This window comes from Dromiciops gliroides, chromosome 3 (genome assembly GCF_019393635.1).
Source record: "Dromiciops gliroides isolate mDroGli1 chromosome 3, mDroGli1.pri, whole genome shotgun sequence".
Lineage (NCBI taxonomy): Eukaryota > Metazoa > Chordata > Mammalia > Microbiotheria > Microbiotheriidae > Dromiciops > Dromiciops gliroides.
In genome coordinates this window covers 297,665,000-297,685,833 of record NC_057863.1, presented here as the reverse complement: position 1 = coordinate 297,685,833, position 20,834 = coordinate 297,665,000, and the positions used below count along the sequence as shown (strand labels likewise).

The window sequence follows — 20,834 nt, the reverse complement described above, 5'->3', positions numbered from 1 at the left end:
AGTATCTCCTTTTGTGCTCCTCTTATAATGTGATCTTTTGTATCAGATCATGTATCTATTCGGAGCTTATTGTGCCATAAGGTTGGAAATGTTGGTCTAAATCTAATTTGTGCCAGACTGCTTTCCAGCTGTCCTAGCAGTTTCTGTCCCCCACTTTCCCTAGTAGTTGTAGAATCCCTGGGTTTATCAAATATAGATTAACATGTAGGATTGCTTCTATGCTGTGTGTATCCAATTTGTTCCATTGATCACTCTTTTCCATTTTTAACTAGTAGCAAATGGTTGTGATGATTATTGCTTTGTATAAAGTTTGAGAATTGATAATGCTATGCCACATTTTTTTTCATTATTTCCCTTGAGATTCTTGACCTTTCATTCCTCCAAATGAATTTTGTTATTTTTCTAGTTCTATAAAGTAAATCTCTAGTAGATATATCAGTATGATAATGAATCTGGAAATTAATTTGGGTAGTATTGTCATCTTTTATTATATTGATATGACCTAAATAAGGCAGCTAGGTGGATAGAGTTTGGGGCAGAAAGACTCATCTTCATGAGTTCAAATCTGGCTTCTGACACTTAATAGCTATGTGACTCTAGGCAAGTCACTTACCCCTGCTTGCCTCGGTTTCCTCACCTGTAAAATGAGCTGGAGAAGGAAATGGCAAACCACTCCATGATTTTTTTTTCTTTCTTTTGTTTTTTTGCATGGGGCAATGAGGGTTAAGTGACTTGCCCTGGGTCACACAGCTAGTAAGTGTCAAGTGTCTAAGGCTGGATTTGAACTCAGGACCTCCTGAATCCAGGACCAGTGCTTTATCCAGTGAGCCACCTAGCTGCCCCCCACTCTAATATTTTTGCCAAGAAAACCCCAAATGGATCACAAAAAGTCATACATGACTGAAAAATAACTGAACATGATCCAAATCTGAACAATTAATATCTCTACTATCTGTAGGTCTTTGGGCCCCCTTCTGACCACCATGGCCTCCCCAGTTTTATTTTGGTCTGTCTTTATTTCTGTAAAGAGTGCTCTATAGTTGTTCATTTATTTCATGTAAGTGTCTTAGCAGATGGAGTACCATATATTTTACTAATTCTGAAGTTATCTGCAAAAGATTTTTTTTTCTTCCCGCTATAGTGGTAGGCATTTGATAAATGTTTTTTGACTGATCCCACCTAACTTAAAATTTCTGCTTTTACTAAATTTGGTTCATCAAAAGAGATGGCTAGATAAGAAGGTAAAGTTTTTGGTGTCCCTGATTCAGATCAATATGTAAAAGAGTCTATTAGAACTCCCTGTTTAAATGTATATATTAGCCATTTGGAATACAGAATATGATTCTTCCTACCCATTATTTTTGTGTCCATCTTCTGAAAAAGTCTTTCCCAGTCTTCCTTAATCTTAGTTTCTTCTTTTCTGAGATTATCTCCAATTTATCTTCTATAGTATAGCTATGTGGAATATTGGATAGAACAATGGGGATGGAGTCAGTCAATAAGACCTGAATTCAAACCTGGCATCAGACACTTACCATTTATGTGACATTGGATAAGTCACCTAACCCTGTTTGCCTCAGTTTTCTCATCTGTAAAATGAGCTGGAGAAGAAAATGGCAAACCACTCCAGTATCTTTGCCAAATGAGGTCATGAAGAGTCGGACATGACTGAAACAACTGAACAACAACAATGTATTCTCTTTTCTTTCTTTCTTTTTTTAACAATGCATTCTCAAAAAGCACTGCACTATGTAAAACTGTACAATAAAAACCACAGGGTTTATCGGGAGAAAGGGAGTTAGGGTCACAATGCTCAAAAATCTTGTCAGTGACATTAAAAAAGAGATAGGAGCATAATAAAGAGTAGCAGCTTTATAAATACTAAATGGTTTCAAAGTACTTAAATACTACAATAAATAGTGGTAGCGTCCACAGCCTTAGGCTATCCACAGCTAAGGCTGATGCTTGGCCTCCATCCCAGTTCCCCATAGCCTGTGTTGGCAAAAGTTTCTAAAACGTTGGGCAGGCCACAACTTGAGTTGGGGAGGCCATGGTGGACAGAAGGGGGCCCAATGACCTCCTCTGCCCACAGCTCCTACTGTACCAGGAGATATCCAATATACGGCATTTTACCTTGACAAAGACCTGGTTGCAGCTTATGAGTTACTGTGAAGTGCTGCAATTTTATGCATTCTTAGTGTTTCCTGTGGAGGAAATCATGAATGTGCAAACTTGAAACCTGAGTTAGATTAAGTTGTATTGGAATAAATTTGTGTTTCCAAAATCTGTGCTATAGCAGAAGTGATTGATATGCTGGCTTGTACAGGCTTGCTTGTAAGCTGACCCTCACTAAATCTTAGCTTTAAAAGACCAAGGTTTCCCACTGCATCTGGGACCATCCCCAGTCATCCCAACATATGTCTGGCCACTGGACTCTGATAACTTTGGAGGAGAATGTGAGGCTGATGATGTTGCACAGTCCTGCCTCACTTAAATTCAGTTCACTTGTAAGTCAAGACAACACCCTTCTGAAGAAGTCACTGGTCCTCTTCCAGAGCTAGAATGAAGGAAGAACAACACTGGGAAGAGATGAGACCAAGTATTGTCTCCAGAGAGTCAATGGCTTTATGAGGTAGTAAATAGGAGAACTGGGACTTGAATCCATATATAACTTGGGTCCGGACTATTTCCCATTATACCACATACAATTAATAATGAACGATTTTAAAAGACAGGTATAATTGTGGTCCCTAAGCTAACAGCTGTCATACTTTTTGCTTGTCACGTGGCATATTTATGTTTCCTTTTCTTGAACTATTATAACACTTAGGAGCTATAATACTTCTTACTGTAATTACTTTGCTTTGTATAATTCTTTCTTTCATGTGTGCTTTTTCTCCCTATCAGGCTTTAAACTCCTTGAAATTAAGAAATAGGTTGTACCATACTTCTGTTCTTATACTATGCAGAAAGCAAGTGCTAATGCACATTAAATGCTTGTTAGTTTAGTAAAATTATTTAAGTTTGACTAGCAACATTTCTCTTAATTTTCCATTTTCTCTCCTTTTTAGATACAAATGAAGGCTACCCCCCCCCCTTTTGATAACTGGCTAATAAGACTGAGGACAAAAAGGTCGGAATGAACTCTACCTCTTCCAACAAGAAAATGTGTTTTAAAGTAATAGTAAGAGCACCTTCAGTTTCTGAACAGAGTATCAAACTGCTTTATTTCATATCTGTCAAAGGCATGACGTATTCTACTTTTTTTTCCTCCCTATATCCAAGGCAAATGCCATGTCACTGCTGAATTCCATTTTAGGCAATGCTGAAGTACATTTATCCGTAAGGTATTTCAACTTTGATATTATCCAAAAAGCTATGTGCCAGGCACTGTGTTAGAAGCTAGAGATACAAGTACAAAGAATCAAACTATTCCTACTCATAAAGAGCTTACATCCCTAATAGGGGGAAATTATTAAAGATAACAGCTCATATCCTGTTAGGAAAAGGTTTTTAGGGCATGCTTTGTTTTGGGGTAGGAATGATGGGGTAGGCAAAAAGGAGTTAACAGAAAAACCTAAGGTCCAAGTTCTCATTCAGATATTAGCTCTAATAGGGAGTCAAACCCCAGTTAATGGATAACTTCATCATTAATACTAGCTTCTCATATCCACAGTAATCAGTACCCATAACAAGATCATAACAAGAACATAAAGGGCCAGGTCAAAAAGATTGTAACAATAACAATGACAAACTGACAGGCTATAGAAAATCAAACTAGAAATAAATGAAAAATGAAGATGTTTTGAAACTAGCCATGGGAATCAGAAAGAGACATGCGCAGAAAAGGCCAAATTTGTCCCCAGATTCACCTTATGACAAGTAAACCCCAAAAACACACCTCCATAGAAAAAGGCACCTACCTCGGGGGTTGGCTTAAGACCCCAGGAATTCCAAATTAGGATAGATCTTCCCCTGTACCTCCCCAAGGTGGAGATTATTATAATGAGCCTGATAATCAATTTATCCATACAACTATAAGTGTCTTTTCTTTCACTATTTGAGAGATACCTTTCCACTTTTCTGGTTCTCTCCCTGTGTTTACTCACAGTATTGCAATAAAACTTGGGAAACTGAGTCACTGAGTCTTGTAATTCTTTTGGGACAACTCACAATCAATTTGACCCTAATTCCCTCCCACATCAGGAAGAACTTAATAAATTTGTAACTTTACATATGTGAAAACTGTCCTCACCAGTGCAGGTTTCAAGCTTGCATGCCTTCTTAACCTGCACAATTTTTCTCTATGTTTTTTTATAAGTTTTTCATAAAGGATCTACCTAAAATGACAAAAATTATTTTCTCTAGGGGCAGCTAGGTGGCACAGTGGATAAGAGCACTGGCCCTGGATTCAGAAGGACCTGAGTTCAAATCCAGCTTCAGACACTTAACACTTACTAGCTGTGTGACCCTGGGCAAGTCACTTAACCCCAATTGCCTCACCAAAAACAAAACAAAACAAAAGAATTATTTTCTCATTTTTGCCATACGACTAGCCCAGCTCCATTTTCAGTCATGGATATCCTTAATATTGTCCTTTTCTATATCAACATATGACTTATGTAGTTCATTAGGATTTAGGCTATTTTCAAGTAGGAATGGTTTCATTCATTGTAACTACATCCCCAGTACCTAATATGGTGCCTGGAGCATGAGGCACTTGATAAATTCTTGTTGACTGATTGTTTTTCATGATACTTGTCACTTATGAATTGTTGATAACATGATATGCAGTCTACTGAAACTATTATTGTTACTAAGTTCTTAATTCATTTTTAACTTGTGATCTGGGCTTTTCTTCTAATTTGTTTAGAGTCCCAACTTGTTACGGTCACACTGTTTCTGAAAGATAAGGCTGGTTGATGAGATTACTCCTAGTCATCAAGGAACACTAGTCAATCTTGGTTGGGACCCCACCCAACTAGGAGACTTAATTTCTGTTTAGAGTATAAATAAAATCCAGTTTGGGCAAGCACCCTTACCCTAAAAGAAGGAATCTTATCCTTGGTCCTCTCCATTACAGTTTAGGGTGACCCTGCTCATGAAGGAGAAAACTAAACAGAGGTTGGGATCGAGATGATTTCTCCAGATGGCTCACCCAGATTTTTGGAGGCTACTGAGTCTCATGATCAAGGCATGTTACCAGCAGGAGGAATTGAAGACTTTTAGCCCACCTCCTCATTCAATGTCCAAGAATCAAGGCTGCTTTTTATTTCTCAGGAATTCCCTTTCAGAAGGTATTTAAGGCATTTCAGGGTCTCCCTTGGTGTTTTTGGTTAATGAGAGAAACTACTAACCATATATTTATTGACTGACAACTAGTCTAATTAATAAATTTATTATTGATTACCCAGAAACTCTGTCTCTCAGGGTTTTTTTTGTAGTATCTAATATTTCAGTTCTTTATTGATTTGAATATATCACACATTTCAACCATTTGTTGCCAAGGAAATATAGGTGTTGAACTTTTGTAGCAATAAGCAATCTGAGATCACTGAAGCTCTGTAAAGTTTCTCAAAAGTAATCAATACAGGGGGCAGCTAGGTGACACAGTAGATAAAGCACTGGCCCTGGATTCAGGAGAACCTTAGTTCAAATCTGGCCTCAGACACTTGAAACTTACTAGCTGTGTAACCCTTTGCAAGTCACTTAACCCTCACTGCCTCACTTAAAAAAAAAAAAGAGTAATCAATCCAGCCAGTGTCCTAGGTCAATTTCTGGGCTTAATTGGCCACCTGAATCACCAGTCCAAGATTTACATATTGATCAAGAATGTTTAACACCAAAACCAAATTATTTCATCACAGTGGGCTTCAGTTTCATCTATTTATAAAAAGAGGTTGGATTAGATGATATGTAAAGTCCTTTCTAGGCAGCTAGTTGGCAAAGTGGATAAAGCATGGGGCCTGGAGGCAGGAAGATCTGAGTTCAAATCCAGCCTCAGACACTTGCTAGCTGTGTGATCCTGGGCAAGTCACTTAACCCGTATTTGCCTCAGTTCCTAAACTGTAAAACAGGGACACACTGGAGAAGGAAATGGCAAACTACTGCAGCATCTTTGCCTTAAAACCCCATAGATGTCCAAGGGGTCACAAAGAATTGGGCACTACTAAACAACAACAACAAAGGTCCTTTCAGACTCTAAAGGTAAAGTGGAAAAAAATCAAAGATTCAGGGTCATCAGAGCTGGATTCAAACCCTGACTCTGCTACTTGTTATCTGTGTGACTGTAAGTCAATTAACCTTTGAGGACCTCAGTTTCCTCAACTATAAAATGAAGGTAATAGACCAGATGACCTTAAGGGCCCCTTCTGTCACTAAATATATCATCCTGTGATCACCCTAGTTTTGTTTTGTTTTTTCCTTTTTGGAAACGCTCCTTCTCTTCACTCATCAGAACTGAGTCTTCACTTGTAACAAAGGAAAACATTTAAGCAAAAACATCAACTCCAGTGAACATGGCTAATGATGAATAAAACATTCTCCTGAATCTCTGTGGAAGAAAGGAGGGTATCTCCAAGTACTAAACTTCACTTGATGTCAATAACTCAGCAAACTGATGAACAAAGTCGTTATTTCTCTCTATATTTATTTGTATTTGTAAGACAATCATGCATGTAGGAAATTCTTGGAAGGTGGCCTTCACAATACTATATACAGCTAGGTGGTAAAGTAGATAGATAGAGCACTGAACCTGGAGTCAGGAAGACCTGAGTCCAAATCCAAGCTCCGATACATACTAGCTGTGTGACCCTGGATAAGTCACTTAGCCTCTTTTGCCTCAGTTTCTTTATCTGCAAAATGCGGATGATGTCAGCACCTACTTCCTAGAGTTGTTGTGAGAATCAAATGAGATGATAATTGTAAAGTACTTAGCACAGTGCCTGGCACATAGTAAGTGTTATATAAATGTTAGCTATCATCATCATCATAAGTGAAAAGTAATGAACACACACCGTGGAGTCTTCTATCCTCCATAGCTCTCAGTTCTGTGGCCATAAAGATATGTTCCAGTTTCTGAATGAAAGCCTGCCTTTCTTTCCTCCAGCTGTAGTATAACCTCTATAAAATCTTCATAAGAAAAGAAATCAAGCATATGGCTCAGTCACTGATGTTTTCTTCTTGGTCATTTCTATGGGTTTGATTTTTTTTGGGGGGGGGAAGGTTAAAATAGTTTGCGGCATCCTCAAGGGACAATAATAGGTAGAACGGTTTGGCTGGCATGGAAATTTCTTATAGGGGAATAGTATCAGGAAATAACCCTGAAGGAAAAGACTGAAGCAACAGCAAAGAGGATGACGACAGACATACTTGGATATTAAGTTCCAGTCAAGCAGGAAGTCTACAGAGTGCAGATGTCATAATCAATTTCTTAACCTTTGTAACTAAGCATCATCTACTTAATGTGCAATGATTTAAAAAAAAAAAAAGGGTCAGTAACATGCTTGCATCTCTTCTGGACCAGAAAAGATGCTTTTAACAGGGCAGCTAGGTGGAGCAGTGGATAGAGCACCAGCCCTGGAGTCAGGAGGACCTGAGTTCAAATCTGGCCTCAGACACTTAACACTTACTAGCTGTGTGACCCTGGACAAGTCACTTAACCCCAACTGCCTCACCAAAAAAAAAAAAAAAAAAGATGCTTGTTACAATTCTATAAGGCTGCATAGGGGCAGAAATGAGATGATGCAAAGATCTCATCCAAACAACTGTTGCTACATAAAATACAGCAGTGCTACTGCTGGGAAAGTGAAAAGAGACTATTTTAAGCATGTGATGAAATAGAACTTGCAGCGCTAGAGAACAACGAATAAAAACAGAGAAACAAAGGGACAGAGTCCAGATTGAATCTTGCAGTAGGGAAAAGAGTGCTTCTTATAGTTTGTGGCCTAGGACAAACTGACTTTAGGACTTTGTTACATAAGCAGCATCCAACTCTGCAAACAATAACTGCAAATCAAATTTTTTAAATGCAAGGTAAAATGGGGCAGCTAAGTGGTGCAGTGGATAGAGCACCAGCCCTGGATTCAGGAGGACCTGAGTTCAAATCCAGCTTCAGACACTTGACACTTACTAGCTGTGTGACCCTTGGCAAGTCACTTAACCCTCATTGCCCAGCCCCCCCCCCAAATGCAGGGTAAAATGACTTTGGGCCATCTCTCACTTTTTCAGCTATATTCACATACTGCTTGTAAATATAAACTTCTAACAACCTTAAGACCATCTCTGAATACAAAGAAACAAAGATTTGTCGATACAGTTAGGAAATTCAAATAAGCACTTCATAGTTGCTACCTAAACAAGATCACAGATGTCCACAGTAAGGAAGTTATTCATGGTATTCATGTAACAAGATTTCAAAAAGCTTAGTGGTTCAATAAAATGTTCCTGGATGAAAACATGTATAAAGAGGTCTCACATTCATTATGTCATTTTCAATTATCTCTTAATTTTTACATGAATTGCTATAAAGTTCAACTGTTGTGAAAGTAAACTACAAAATCATCGTAATGTCTTTAATTTTGGGAAGAAAATGTCAGTGTGGAAACTAAATGTCATTTCTTAATTAGATATTTCTTCATTTCCAGAAAATATACAAAATCTGACCCCCAAATCTTTTTTTCCATGCAATATATTCAATGATTCCCTGTGTCTTCAATTTAATCTCTTCTGCAACAACCTTTCTTTCTGAAAGACTCTCTCAAAAACAATAGACTTGGGGGCTGCTAGGTGGTGAAGTGGATAAAGCACTGGCCCTGGATTCAGGAGTACCTGAGTTCAGATCCAGTCTCAGACACATGACACTAGCTGTGTGACCCTGGGCAAGTCACTTAACCCCCACTGCCCCGCCAAAAAAAACCAAAAAAACAAAAAAAAATAGACTTTACAGACAAATTTTTCATGCCACCTCACTTACTAGCTGTTGATGGTGACCCAAAATTGATTAAATAACCAATAATTGAGAAATAAAAAAAAATTGAAATATCTAAAAATAAAATCAATGAAGAAATTTCTATATTTAGAGAGAGAAAAAAACCCAAACACTTATTTTGTAGGAGAGAAGATAACATCCATTAACAGGGTCTACAAACTGTCCTTGCTTTCATAGTAGGAAAGAAAGTTCTGCATTTTAAGCAGAGGCTTACCAGAAACAATTTTTATTAATTTAGATTAACCAAGCATTTCTACTTAGAGAGACATGGTAGATGTGGCTCTGAAAATCTCTTAAAGCATTTCTTTTCAGTCTATTATTTTAAATATTCCTACTTGGGCTTTAGACACTAATGTCTGTTTTATTTATACTGATCAGCTCAAAATAACTAATTCAGTCAGTCAATAAGCATTTTTATTATCATCATTATTAATAATGATAATGACAATAGCTAATATTTATAGCGTTCTTATTATATAAATACTATATAGTGTCAGGCACTGTGCTAAATGCTTTTCATAATTTTTATTTCTTCTAAAAATTGCCTATTCGTATCCTTTGATCACTTATCAATTGGTGAACAGCTGAACAAATTGTGGTATATGACAAGGGGAATGGTTTGAGAAATGTGGAAAGACTTATATGAATTGATATAAAGTGAAGTGAGAAGAATCAGGAGAACACTATACACAGTAACAGCAAAATTGCAACAATGATCGACTATGAAAGACTTAGCTCCTCTGACCAATACAATGATTCAAGAAAATTCCATGACTCAAAACAAAAAAATGCTATCCATCTCTAGAGAATGAACTGATGACCTCTGAGTGCAAATTGAAGCATACTGTTTCTCACTTTCTTTTTTTGCAACATGCATATTATAGAAATGTGTTTTACATGATTTCATATCCATTGCTTGCCTTCTCAGTGTGTGGGGGAGGAGCTGGAGGGACAGAATTTGGAACTCAAAATAAAACAATCAATGTTAAAAAGTTATATAACAAAGAATGAAATAAAAAAAAAATTTTAAATGTTAAAAGAAAAAGGTCAGTTCACTGAGAAATCCAGCTCTTGATAGGATGAGTAAAAATGGTATGGAGCTGAAGAAAAGGGAAGCTTTAAGAAGCTATGTTAAATAACAAGACAGAAGAACAGGCAGAGGCAACTGCCACATGCAAAAAGGGCCAGGACACTGCAAAGGAAACTAATAGGTGAAAAATGATCATGCAGAATGTAGTTGTTGTTCAGTTGTGTCCGACTCTTCTTGACCCAATTTGGAGTTTTCTTGACTAAGATACTGGAGTAGTTTGCCATTCCCTCCCAGCTCATTTTACAGATGATGGAACTGAAGCAAATAATTAAGTGATTTGCCCAGGATTACACAACTAGTAAATGTCTGAGCCCAGATTTGAACTCAGATTAGTCTTCCTGACTCCAGGCCTGCCACTGCATCACCTACCTGCCCCCACATGAAGAATGTCTAGACAGATATTGATTATGCTGCCAAACCTTCCCACCAAGTACAAATCCCAAGTTGGTAATACTATATCCCTTTTCTCCTCTTATCTTTTCTCAAGATTACCTGAAACCTTTCCCTCTGGATAATACTGGGAAAGTCAGCTTACCTTTATTTATTTTAGACATTTACTTTGCCTTTATAGAGTTAAAGACAATCCTTGGCTAATCTGGGTGTACTTACTGACAAAGCAGTTGGAAAGAGGTAACCGAGGGGAAAAGATCCCCAGGAGAGAAAGAGTTGGAGCTAACATTGAAGTGTTTTTTGCCAGAAGTGCTGTCTCCGACTGGGGTCACAGAGCTGACACAATAATACAAAAAATTACAGATCCTTTGATACATCTTCCTATTGTGCAAAAGGAACATTTATAGTAGGAAACCCATTTGGGCCAGGTAGTAGGATGAGGCTAAGCAAACCCAATAATGACCTCATTCCGCTACTGGTATGTGATATATATGTACGTCCACGGCTCCCCAGGGAACACTTTGAAGACCAATGACTTAGAACCTTGGCTCTTGACTTCAAACTAACCAGAGTTCCTACCACTTTTACAGAAAAAAACATTTCTCAGTTTAATTACCTGCAATTAAGAGCTGAACCAATGCTTTTGAACGAAAAGTCTTCTAACAAGAACTACTCAGTCAACCAACAAGCATTTAAAGTACTTATTATGTGCCAGGTCAATATAGGATAACTCTATATCTAAAGTAATATGGTAGTAAATTGATCAAGGAGTCTTAATAAGAAAGGGAAGGAAATTAAAGAGTTTGTGCAAGTTTTAGCTCGAGTTTTTGAGTTTCTGAACACAACAAAATTTGGTCAGATATTTTCAGAAAAGCCCCTTTATATCCAAAGCTGTTTTCTGGAATTTGGAAGTTATTTATCTTCAGTCAGAGGTCACATCATATGATTAATTATTTGGATTTTCCTAATTTTTTATGGTCTTTTGTTAAAAAAAATGCTAACAGTGTTGATTGGTTACTCTTAAGAGTTTTTTATCTTAAGCTCCTTGTATAATAGCCATTGGAAAAACAAAATTATATATTAAGGACTCATTATGGCCTTACAAGTGACATTTAAAATTTGATTTTTCATGTTTAAGATCCCATAAATTAGGGGCAGCTAAGTGGCGCAGTGGATAAAGCACTGGCCCTGGATTCTGGAGGACCTGAGTTCAAATCTGGCCTCAGACACTTGACACTTACTAGCTGTGTGACCTTGGGCAAGTCACTTAATCCTCACTGCCCTGCAAAAAAAAAAAAAAAGATCCCATAAATTTCAATGCTTTAATTATCATGATAAATTTACTTGAGATTAGAAAGAGCTGCCAGCTGTAATGAATGGTTTTTTAGGCCTTTTTTTTTTTTTTTTTTTTGGTTTTTGGGGTTTTTTGTGGGGCAATGAGAGTCACGCAGCTACTAAGCGTCAAGTGTCTGAGACCGGATTTAAACTCAGGTCCTCCTGAATCCAGGGCTGGTCCTTTATTCACTGCACCACCTAGCTGCCCCTTTTTAGGCCATTTTTAACGACAATCTTGTCTTTTTACTTCCTTTAACTCTCCAAAAGAGTACAGTGTGGGATTCAAATCTACACTGAGACTATCTCAAAGCCTTGAATAGTGTAGCAAGGTTTGTTTGGGTTTGTTTGTTTTGTTTTATAAGAGGGAGGCTGGAAATATAGGAGGTTGTGGAGGAGGACTAACAGGAACATATTCATTTTCCTATGCTGAGTAAGAGAATCTAGTACTTTTCATCCAGTACTTTTATAGCTGGAACATAGTTTTCCTTATTCAGCCCTTTAAAAAAAAGGAAAACTATCAGAAGTACAAGTGAAAAGAATATAAGGTTCTTTTTTACTTTTTCTCCCAACTTACTTGCTTAAATTCCTATGAAATTGTACATATGTATGTATGTATGTTTGTATACACATATGCATTTATTATGTGTGTGTATGTATTTTCCCCTCCTCTATTCTTTTCTTTTTTTTTTTTTTGACGTGGCAATGGGGGGTTAAGTGACTTGCCCAGGGTCACACAGCTAGTAAGTGTCAAGTGTCTGAGGCCGGATTTGAACTCAGGTACTCCTGAATCCAGGGCCGGTGCTTATCCACTGTGCCACCTAGCCGCCCCCGCCTCCTCTATTCTTGCTGAAACAAATTCCATCTTTCTTTTGATAGACTGATGTGTGATGTGCTGATTCATGTGTTAGTACTATGACAAAGTTTGTAATAATTAGTAAACAACCAAAAAGTGAAACTAGTTCTTCCCAGCAGTTTCCTATATCATCTATTTATTGTTTACCTTATTTTTAAAATATGGTTTTCTGAACTCATTCAGTTGTGTTAGAACCTGAGCTTGTTATGAAAGTAAAGTATTGTTTATAGTCCAAATATTTATCTACCCTGTTCTCCCTCCCCTCCCACCTTGTTTTCATTGATATTTGATTGTGTGTACTGTCATTCTTAAAGTGAACATTTTCAGTTAAGGTTTAGTGGTGAATGGAGCCTCCTATATTTTGTTTTAAAAGAATTTAGGGGGCAGCTAGGTGGTGCAATGGATAAAGCACCTGCCCTGGATTCAGGAGGACCTGAGTTCAAATCCAGCCTCAGACACGCGCCACCTACTAGCTGTGTGACCCTGGGCAAGTCACTTGACCCCCATTGCCCTGCCCCCCCCCCAAAAAGATTTTAGTAGTGGGGGTTTTTTCTCTGAAAATGAGTGTTACTGAGATAGTCATAGGATCTGCCATCCACAGCAAACGGTTGTCATATGTACAGCTGTGAATCTAAGGCCTAGATCAGTAGATCTTATTTGGAAAGTAGTGCTTGGGAAGAATGTAGAGATTTCAGTTTTTAACCCCTTTGAATTGTGTTTGTAGGAGGATTTCGGAATAAAGAATTCTTTCTGTGTTTCTTTCATAAGACAGTCCTTCCCCATTTGTAATTTACATAACTGGAAAAAAAATTTAACTGTATTTATGATGTTTCAGAAAAAAATTTCTTTGGGTCCTATCCTACGTTGAAATCATCACAAACTGTTAAATTCCTAATCTCAAAACTTGTTCCCTGAGTCAGAATATAATAGTGACTTAAGATGTCCCTCTATTTGATACTGAGCTTTCCTTTCTATTTAATGGATAATGTAAAAGTTTTCTTTGGGATTTTTTTGTGTGAAATTTTAAAAAATCTGATAAGTACTTTTGAAGGGGTAGGAATCAAGACATTGGTGGTTGAAGAGTCAATTTTCTTTGCCTAATTTGGCATATTCTATCACTTACAGAGTAAATAAAACTTGTATTTTGTGAGAAATTTTGAGTTTTGTTTGAAAATTGCCTCATTTGTTAAAGAACATTTTTTGAAATTCTATGAAATAAGCTCACACTCTACTTATATGAAATGGAATAACTATGTATTACTTATATTATAGCACTAAAAACTGAAAGTTTCTCATACAAAAATAGTTTGTCTTTCTTTTTACATATCTCAAATATATCATCTTGTGGCCTTGGCTTTATGTAACATTATGTGAGCTGCATAACTAAATGTATCAGAACTTCCAACTTCCTTATGCATGTTGTTCCCTTTAAAATAGAGACCCTATATAACTATATACTTATCCTAGTAATGTTTCCCCTTCAAAACATTTTGGGAATTATTTAGACATTGCCATCTGAAACTGTGCCACAACATTCTTTGTGTTAGCAATGCCTTGTGCTATATGCCCTTCCTTGTTACTTGGTCTCTGAATAAAATTATACAAATCATCCTACATTTTTAAAAACTGCTCTCACAAAAGGACCACTTTTCTTCCCATGTTTATAGCTTACTCCAGCATGTCAACTTCAAACCCCCATTTTATGGGGGTAAAAATGATGTAGCAAGAAATTCATGACCTGGTCAATCTTCTTAAATGGGTTTCTAATTTTGCTCCACCCTATTTCTTTTTCCCTTTACTACATCATCCCATTCAATATCCATGATCCACTTGTTTTTCCCAAAACCCCAAAAAACCCCTGCACATGCTATTTTTCTTTTTTTTTAATTTAATGGGGGGGGGGGGGGACGGGACGGGCGAGGCAATGAGGGTTAGTGACTTGCCCAGGGTCACACAGCTAGTAAGTGTCAAGTGTCTGAGTCTGGATCTGAACTCAGGTCCTCCTGAATCCAGGGCCCGTGCTCTATCCACTGCGCCACCTAGCTGTCCCACAAGCTATTTTTCTAACCACAGAGTGTTCAGAAGTTCAGTCTTTGATTCCTTATGGGAAGTTACCACAATCCAAATTTGAGCCGCAAAATACATTTTATATGCATGGAAATGTATCTGTTTTAGTTATAATAGCTAGCATTTCCAGAGCTCCTTTTCTCTACTTTTCAGTCTTCTTATGCCTTACAATTCTTCCCTTCTCACCAATGTAATTTTCAATCCAATGAAACTAGACTCCTTGCTGTTCTATGAACATAACACTCCATCCCTCAGGTCTGGGCATATTTCTCTGGCTGTCTACCACACTTGAAATGCTCTCCTTCCTCATCTCTACCTATGGGGCTTTCTTGGTTTCCTTAAAGTTCCAACTAAAATTTCATCTTCTACAGAAAGGCTTTCCCAAGCTTTCTGAAATCTAGTGCTTTCCTTCTTTGAATTACTTCCTAATTATCCTGTGAATAGTTTTATGTATGTATTTGTTTGCCTGTGGTTTCCCCTATAAAAGTGTGAACTCCTTAGAAGAAGCAGGGACTTTTTGCCTCTTTTGTATCATCAGAATTTTGTACAGTGCATGGCACATAATAGGTGCTCAATAAATGCTTACTAATTAGTTTTCTTTTATTTCTTAAGGATGTGTTTGAACTCCTGATTTTTCATCCCAACATTGGCTTAACAAAGAGTGGGCAGGGCAGCTAGGTGGTGCAGAGGATAAAGCATTGGCCCTGGATTCAGGAAGACCTGAGTTCAATTCTGGCCTCAGACACTTAACACTTAGTAGCTGTGTGACCCAGGACAAGTCACTTAACCCTCATTGCCCTGGGGGAAAAAAAACCCTTTCTTCAAAAAAACTTACAGTGGGGATAAGAAGAAGAAAATCTTGTTATCTCATAAGATAATGCAGTACATTAAAAATTCCAAAACTAACATTTTCTTATTTACTGATGATTTCTGATCACTCTTTAGCATTATATCTCTGTACTCCTTTTAAACTAACAACACATTCTTCATGCTTGGAAAACCAAACACATGATGCATAAAGATACTATATAACATTCTGGAATTTTGTCAAGGGTGAGTTCATTACTAATATTTCATAGATGTCTTTCTTGGCATTACCAAAATCCAATGAGCTATTAAACTACTCAAATGCTGGCTTAATACAACACAAAGTTCACTGAGATAAATCTACACCTGTAGTGTGAAAGTGCCCTGTTAATACTTTCCATCTAAGTATTTTATGAGTGACTTTAGACTGCAGTAGAAAATTGAAATATATATATAAAACCTAGCACTACAAAAAAATCTCATGGAATCTTAAAAGTTAGTAAATCTGGGGGCAGCTAAGTGATGCAGAGGATAGAGCACTGGCCCTGGATTCAGGAGGACCTGAGTTCAAATCCAGCCTCAGACACTTGACACTAGCTGTGTGACCCTAGGCAAGTCACTTAACCCTCATTGCCCCACCCCCACCCCCCAAAGTTAGTGAATCTACAAGCATTTAAGAGCCAGATACTGTTCTGTCTAGGCATACAAATATAAAATTAAGAGCCCTTGCCCTCAAAGTGCTTACATTCTATTAGGAAGAACAAAATATATATAAAGTAGCATAGATATAAAATATATACAAGGTGATGGAAGGTAAAAATAGAGGTGGGACAAGAATTACTAAAACCTGAAGGAATCAGGAAGCATTCATTTTACAGATGAGGAAACTGAGGCAAAAAGGGTTACGTGACTTGACCAGGGTCACAATGCCAGTAAATGTCTGAGTCTGAATTTGAACTCAAGTATTCTTGACTCTAGGCCCAGAGTTCTATGCACTGTGCCATGTAGCTGCCCCCATAGTCAATTAAGCATAAGTTAAACAAAAGAGGCAAATATATGTGTGTGTGTGTGTGTGTGTATTTGTGGGTATGGATACACACATATACATATACATATACACGTACAAAAGAAAAATATATAACAAGAATTAAACAAAAAAGGTGGGAAGCTCCAAATATACTTTGTTACAGTGTGCATTTGCTGTGGAGTCACAGTCTCTGGGTTCAAATCCTTCTTGAGTACCTTGTGCAGTGTGACCTTAAGCAGCCCAACTTCCCTGCTAAAATGAAAGCATATTGGGGGGGTGCAGCTAGGTGGTGCAGTGGATAAAGCACCGACCCTGGATTCAGGAGGACCTGAGTTCAATTCGGGCCTCAGACACTTGATATTTACTAGCTGTGTGACCCTGGGCAAGTCACTTAACCTTCATTACCCTGCAAAAAAAAAAAAGAAAAAGAAAGCATATGAGTGGATGGCCCTTTGAGCTCCAATCTATGCTTTTATGGTCCTATAAGAAAGTCAATACAAGAACATGAGGCAGTATAACCCTATCCATTTTACTTTATGCATTTAATAAACATATTGGAAGACCAGGCTTGAATACCACAGGCTTCACCAATTGGTCAAAGGGGTCCATGACTTTAAAACATCCTTCACAAATAATTATCCAGTTCTGTGTGATTACCTCCAATAACAAAGCACTTACTCCCAAACTGTAGCTCATTCTACTTTTGAATTTGCTTCCCTATAACTTATACCCATTGGTCCCAGTAGTAACCTGGGTCAAACACTGAATAAGCCTAATCCTTTTTCACATGTAGCCTTTCAATTATTTGATTATGAAATAATACAAAAGATGAGACGTCCATACTTTTTAGCTTAAATGTCCCACTTAAGGTATATATCCCAAAGAGGTCAAGGTATTTTTAAAAAAATGTCACGTATTTTACTAAATATTCATAGCAGCACTTTTGGTAGTAGCATATAACTGGAAAGAAAGCTGGTGCACATCAAATGGGGATAGCTAAACAAACCATGGTACACGAACGCAATGGAATATTACTATGCCATTACATTAAAAATGATGACCAAGGAATTCAGAGAACTAAGGGAAGAAGTGTATGAACCTGGATCAGAGTAAAGTAAGCAGAAGTAGGAAAACAATATATACAATGACTACAACAATGTAAACAAAAAGAAAAATAAAATGAAACTGAGGGACAGCTAGGTGGCGCAGTGGATAGAGCACTGGCCCTGGAGTCAGGAGTACCTGAGTTCAAATCCAGCCTCAGACACTTAACACTAACTAGCTGTGTGACCCTGGGCAAGTCACTTAACCCCAATTGCCTCACTAAAAAAAAAAAAAAAACACCAAAAACTGAACATTATAATGAATAATATTGGACCCAGAGAAAAGAAAAGAAATGTATACTTCCTTTTGTTGTTGTAAAGGTAGTTGATTAATGTATTTGATATCAAAAGGTGGTTGATGGGTTGGTACATTTTCCTTAATTTTTGTTTTCTTTCTTACTAGAAGAGAAGGATCAATGAGAGAGGAGGCAGAGAAGGGGTACATTCAGAAATAATTGACTTTCTGTCAGTTGGGGTACAACAAAGTTGGGGTAGCCACATCTTCTCTAAGCCTGTTTGTTCAACTGTAAATGATGGGTTTGTACTGGATGACATCCAAGATCCCCTCCAGTTCTAAATCTTTGACCCTACATTCCTATGACTCCAAATGATGCTCTCTTTCCACTATATCTCTGCCTCCCTATTAATGCAACCCAAGCCTGCATTAGCATTTTGCTGATTATGTCATTCTAACTAATGAGTCATACAACTGTCTCATGCTGAACACTTCTTATCCACTGAAATCTGCCATCTTTCTTATGAATTGCTGTCTAACCATTTATGTCCTATCCTCTACTCATCTTGATTTTTTCAAACTATATATAATACCTTACATTCAAAGCTATTGAATTTTATCTAGTTAGATATAAAAATTTTAAGCTCCAACAGAAATTTTGAAATCATACTCTTTTAATTGGTTTAAAATAACTGGCAAGTCCATTAATGTCACAAGTAAGCCTCAGTTTTCTTGATGGTAAAAAAAAAAAACACCACCCAAATATTATTAAAGTATGTATCATTAATAATATATTAATGAAAAGATACAATTTAAGGACAAAATTCACCAACTAAAATGAGTGACTGAATAAAGCATTTATTTTTTAAAAAACGAATAAAATATTTATTAAGTGTTCACTCTGTATAAAACTCTGTGCTAAGCTCTGTGGATACAAATAAAAAAGTTCTATTCTCAGGGAGTTCCCCTTCTAATGGTGCAGACAATATATATGGGGTGATAACGTCTCTTTTTTCTGATGTTGAACCATTTGACAGTGACAAAGAATTTGGTGACAAAACCTTTCTTTTCTCAGCCTTCAATAGATGTGGCTGTAGCACCCACAGACACCTGCATAGGGGCTGCTTCCTAGGATGATGGCTTTACTTGCTGAGGTAGAAGCACTGCTACTCCCAGGGTTCTTAGGCTCCTGGGTGTCCATCAGAATCTAAGAGGAGATAGTCATGAAGGTGGTAGTAGTGTTGGCTTAAGTTGCTGGACACATGCTCCTCCTATCTGCCTCTCAGGGTTCCCTGCTGATTTATCTAGGCTAGGTTGCCAGCCCTGAGTGGCAGCTAATAAAAAGTAGGTGGAGATGGCCAGCCCTCTCTGCATTGGAGCTGCCTCCAATAGGGTAGGTAGTCCCCAAGTGCTAAATGAAGTAGAAATGTCACTTAAAACAATATTGGGAAGAGTGGCTGAAGAAATACATACTAGAGATAACACACTTTTGAAGGCATTTGAGGAATTATTTTACAAACACTCTCAGGCACAGAAAAAAAAAACCCAAAAGAATGGCTAGGGGGTAGGAGGGGAGGGAGAAGGGTATTCAAGGTGTGTGGGGGAGAACCCTGACAATATTGCTACTTTTTAAAGAAGGGACTAAGAACATCAATATTTGATCCATATACCAAAATTTCTTAACTATTTTAAAATCTGGACCTTTCTGGTAGTCTGGTAATAGACTAAGGTATGGAGCCCTTATCAGAATATTTGTTACCTACATTCATAATCAACAGAAATGCCAAGGTTAGTGAAAATAGATATAATTTTTTTCTTTTCCAATGTGTCACAGACCCCCTGAAATCTATTCACATACCCTTTACAGATCCATGAATACTAGGTTAAGAATCCCTCCCATAGCCATATCAAGGTTAGCATTGACAAAAATATAAAGGAAGCATGCATTTGAAAATTATTTTCTACATCATACCACATCTTTTGGATCAAAATCACACTATTTATGGTTTGCTGATGACAAAAAAAGCATTTAAGTATAAGAAAATAATGGGCTTTGCCAACTCCCAAAGGCCCCAGCTGGGACTGATTGGATTGACTGACTTGGCTGATTAATGTACTTAAAGTTAATTCTATTGAAACCATACCTGCCTGACTCTGAAGAGGGTGTGTTCTCAGGGACTGTGACCTCAACACGGGACCACCCTCAAGTCCATTGAACCAATGGATTTGGGTGATGCTGGCCAATTAGCTTGAAGCAGTGTGTATGGACCGCCTCTCCTTGGGACTGAGAAGGAAGCTTGTTTTCTCAGTTCATGGCTCAAACAAGCTTGTGGTGAAGGACTTGGAAGAAGAAGCAGGCCAGGCTGAACTCTTATCTCTCCTCTAGGATAGATAGGCTTTTTCTTGGCTTTCTGACCCAGATGTTCTCTTTTTCACTAATGAATGCTTAATGCCCAAAACTGGCGCTAATGCTTCTAATTTATAAGTAAACCCTAACTAGTTTTCCCTACACTCGGAACAGGAATAAGGCAACCACACATTAGATTTTTTTTGTTTTGTTTTTGCAGGGCAATGGGGTTTAAGTGACTTGCCCAGGGTCACACAGCTAGTAAGTGTCTGAGGCTGGGTTTGAACTCAGGTCCTCCTGAATCCAAGGCTAGTGCCTTATCCATTGCGCCACCTAGCTGTCCCCCACACATTAGATTTTAAATGTCACATATGTAGAGAGAAATGCAGGCTTAAAGACTCATCCAACATGGAAACTTTCATGGATGTTAAGATCATACAAGATTCCTTGATAAACTTAACTGAAGAATTAAAAATATTCAAAACCTCATGTCAAGTGATGCATAAAACAGGTAGATGTATCCTTGAAAAGATGTTTAATACTATCATAGAGAAGGTCCAAATAGATAAGGAAAACATACATAGGAAATTT

At 37.6% G+C, this 20,834-nt stretch overlaps 1 protein-coding gene across 3 annotated transcripts in view; it reads right to left on the bottom strand.

Annotated features, from left to right (window-relative positions):
• Nucleotides 1-20,834, bottom strand: part of APOO (apolipoprotein O) — an 87,585-nt gene that overhangs the window by 56,654 nt on the left and 10,097 nt on the right. The window contains exon 1 of one of the 3 annotated variants that reach the window (XM_043994172.1): nt 1,353-1,386. The exons of the other annotated variants lie outside the window; for them this stretch is intronic. Coding sequence (XP_043850107.1) covers nt 1,353-1,371 — 19 coding nt within the window. The 5' untranslated portion in view covers nt 1,372-1,386. Of the gene's footprint in view, nt 1-1,352; nt 1,387-20,834 lie in introns of those variants that run through there. 3 annotated transcript variants of the gene reach the window in all.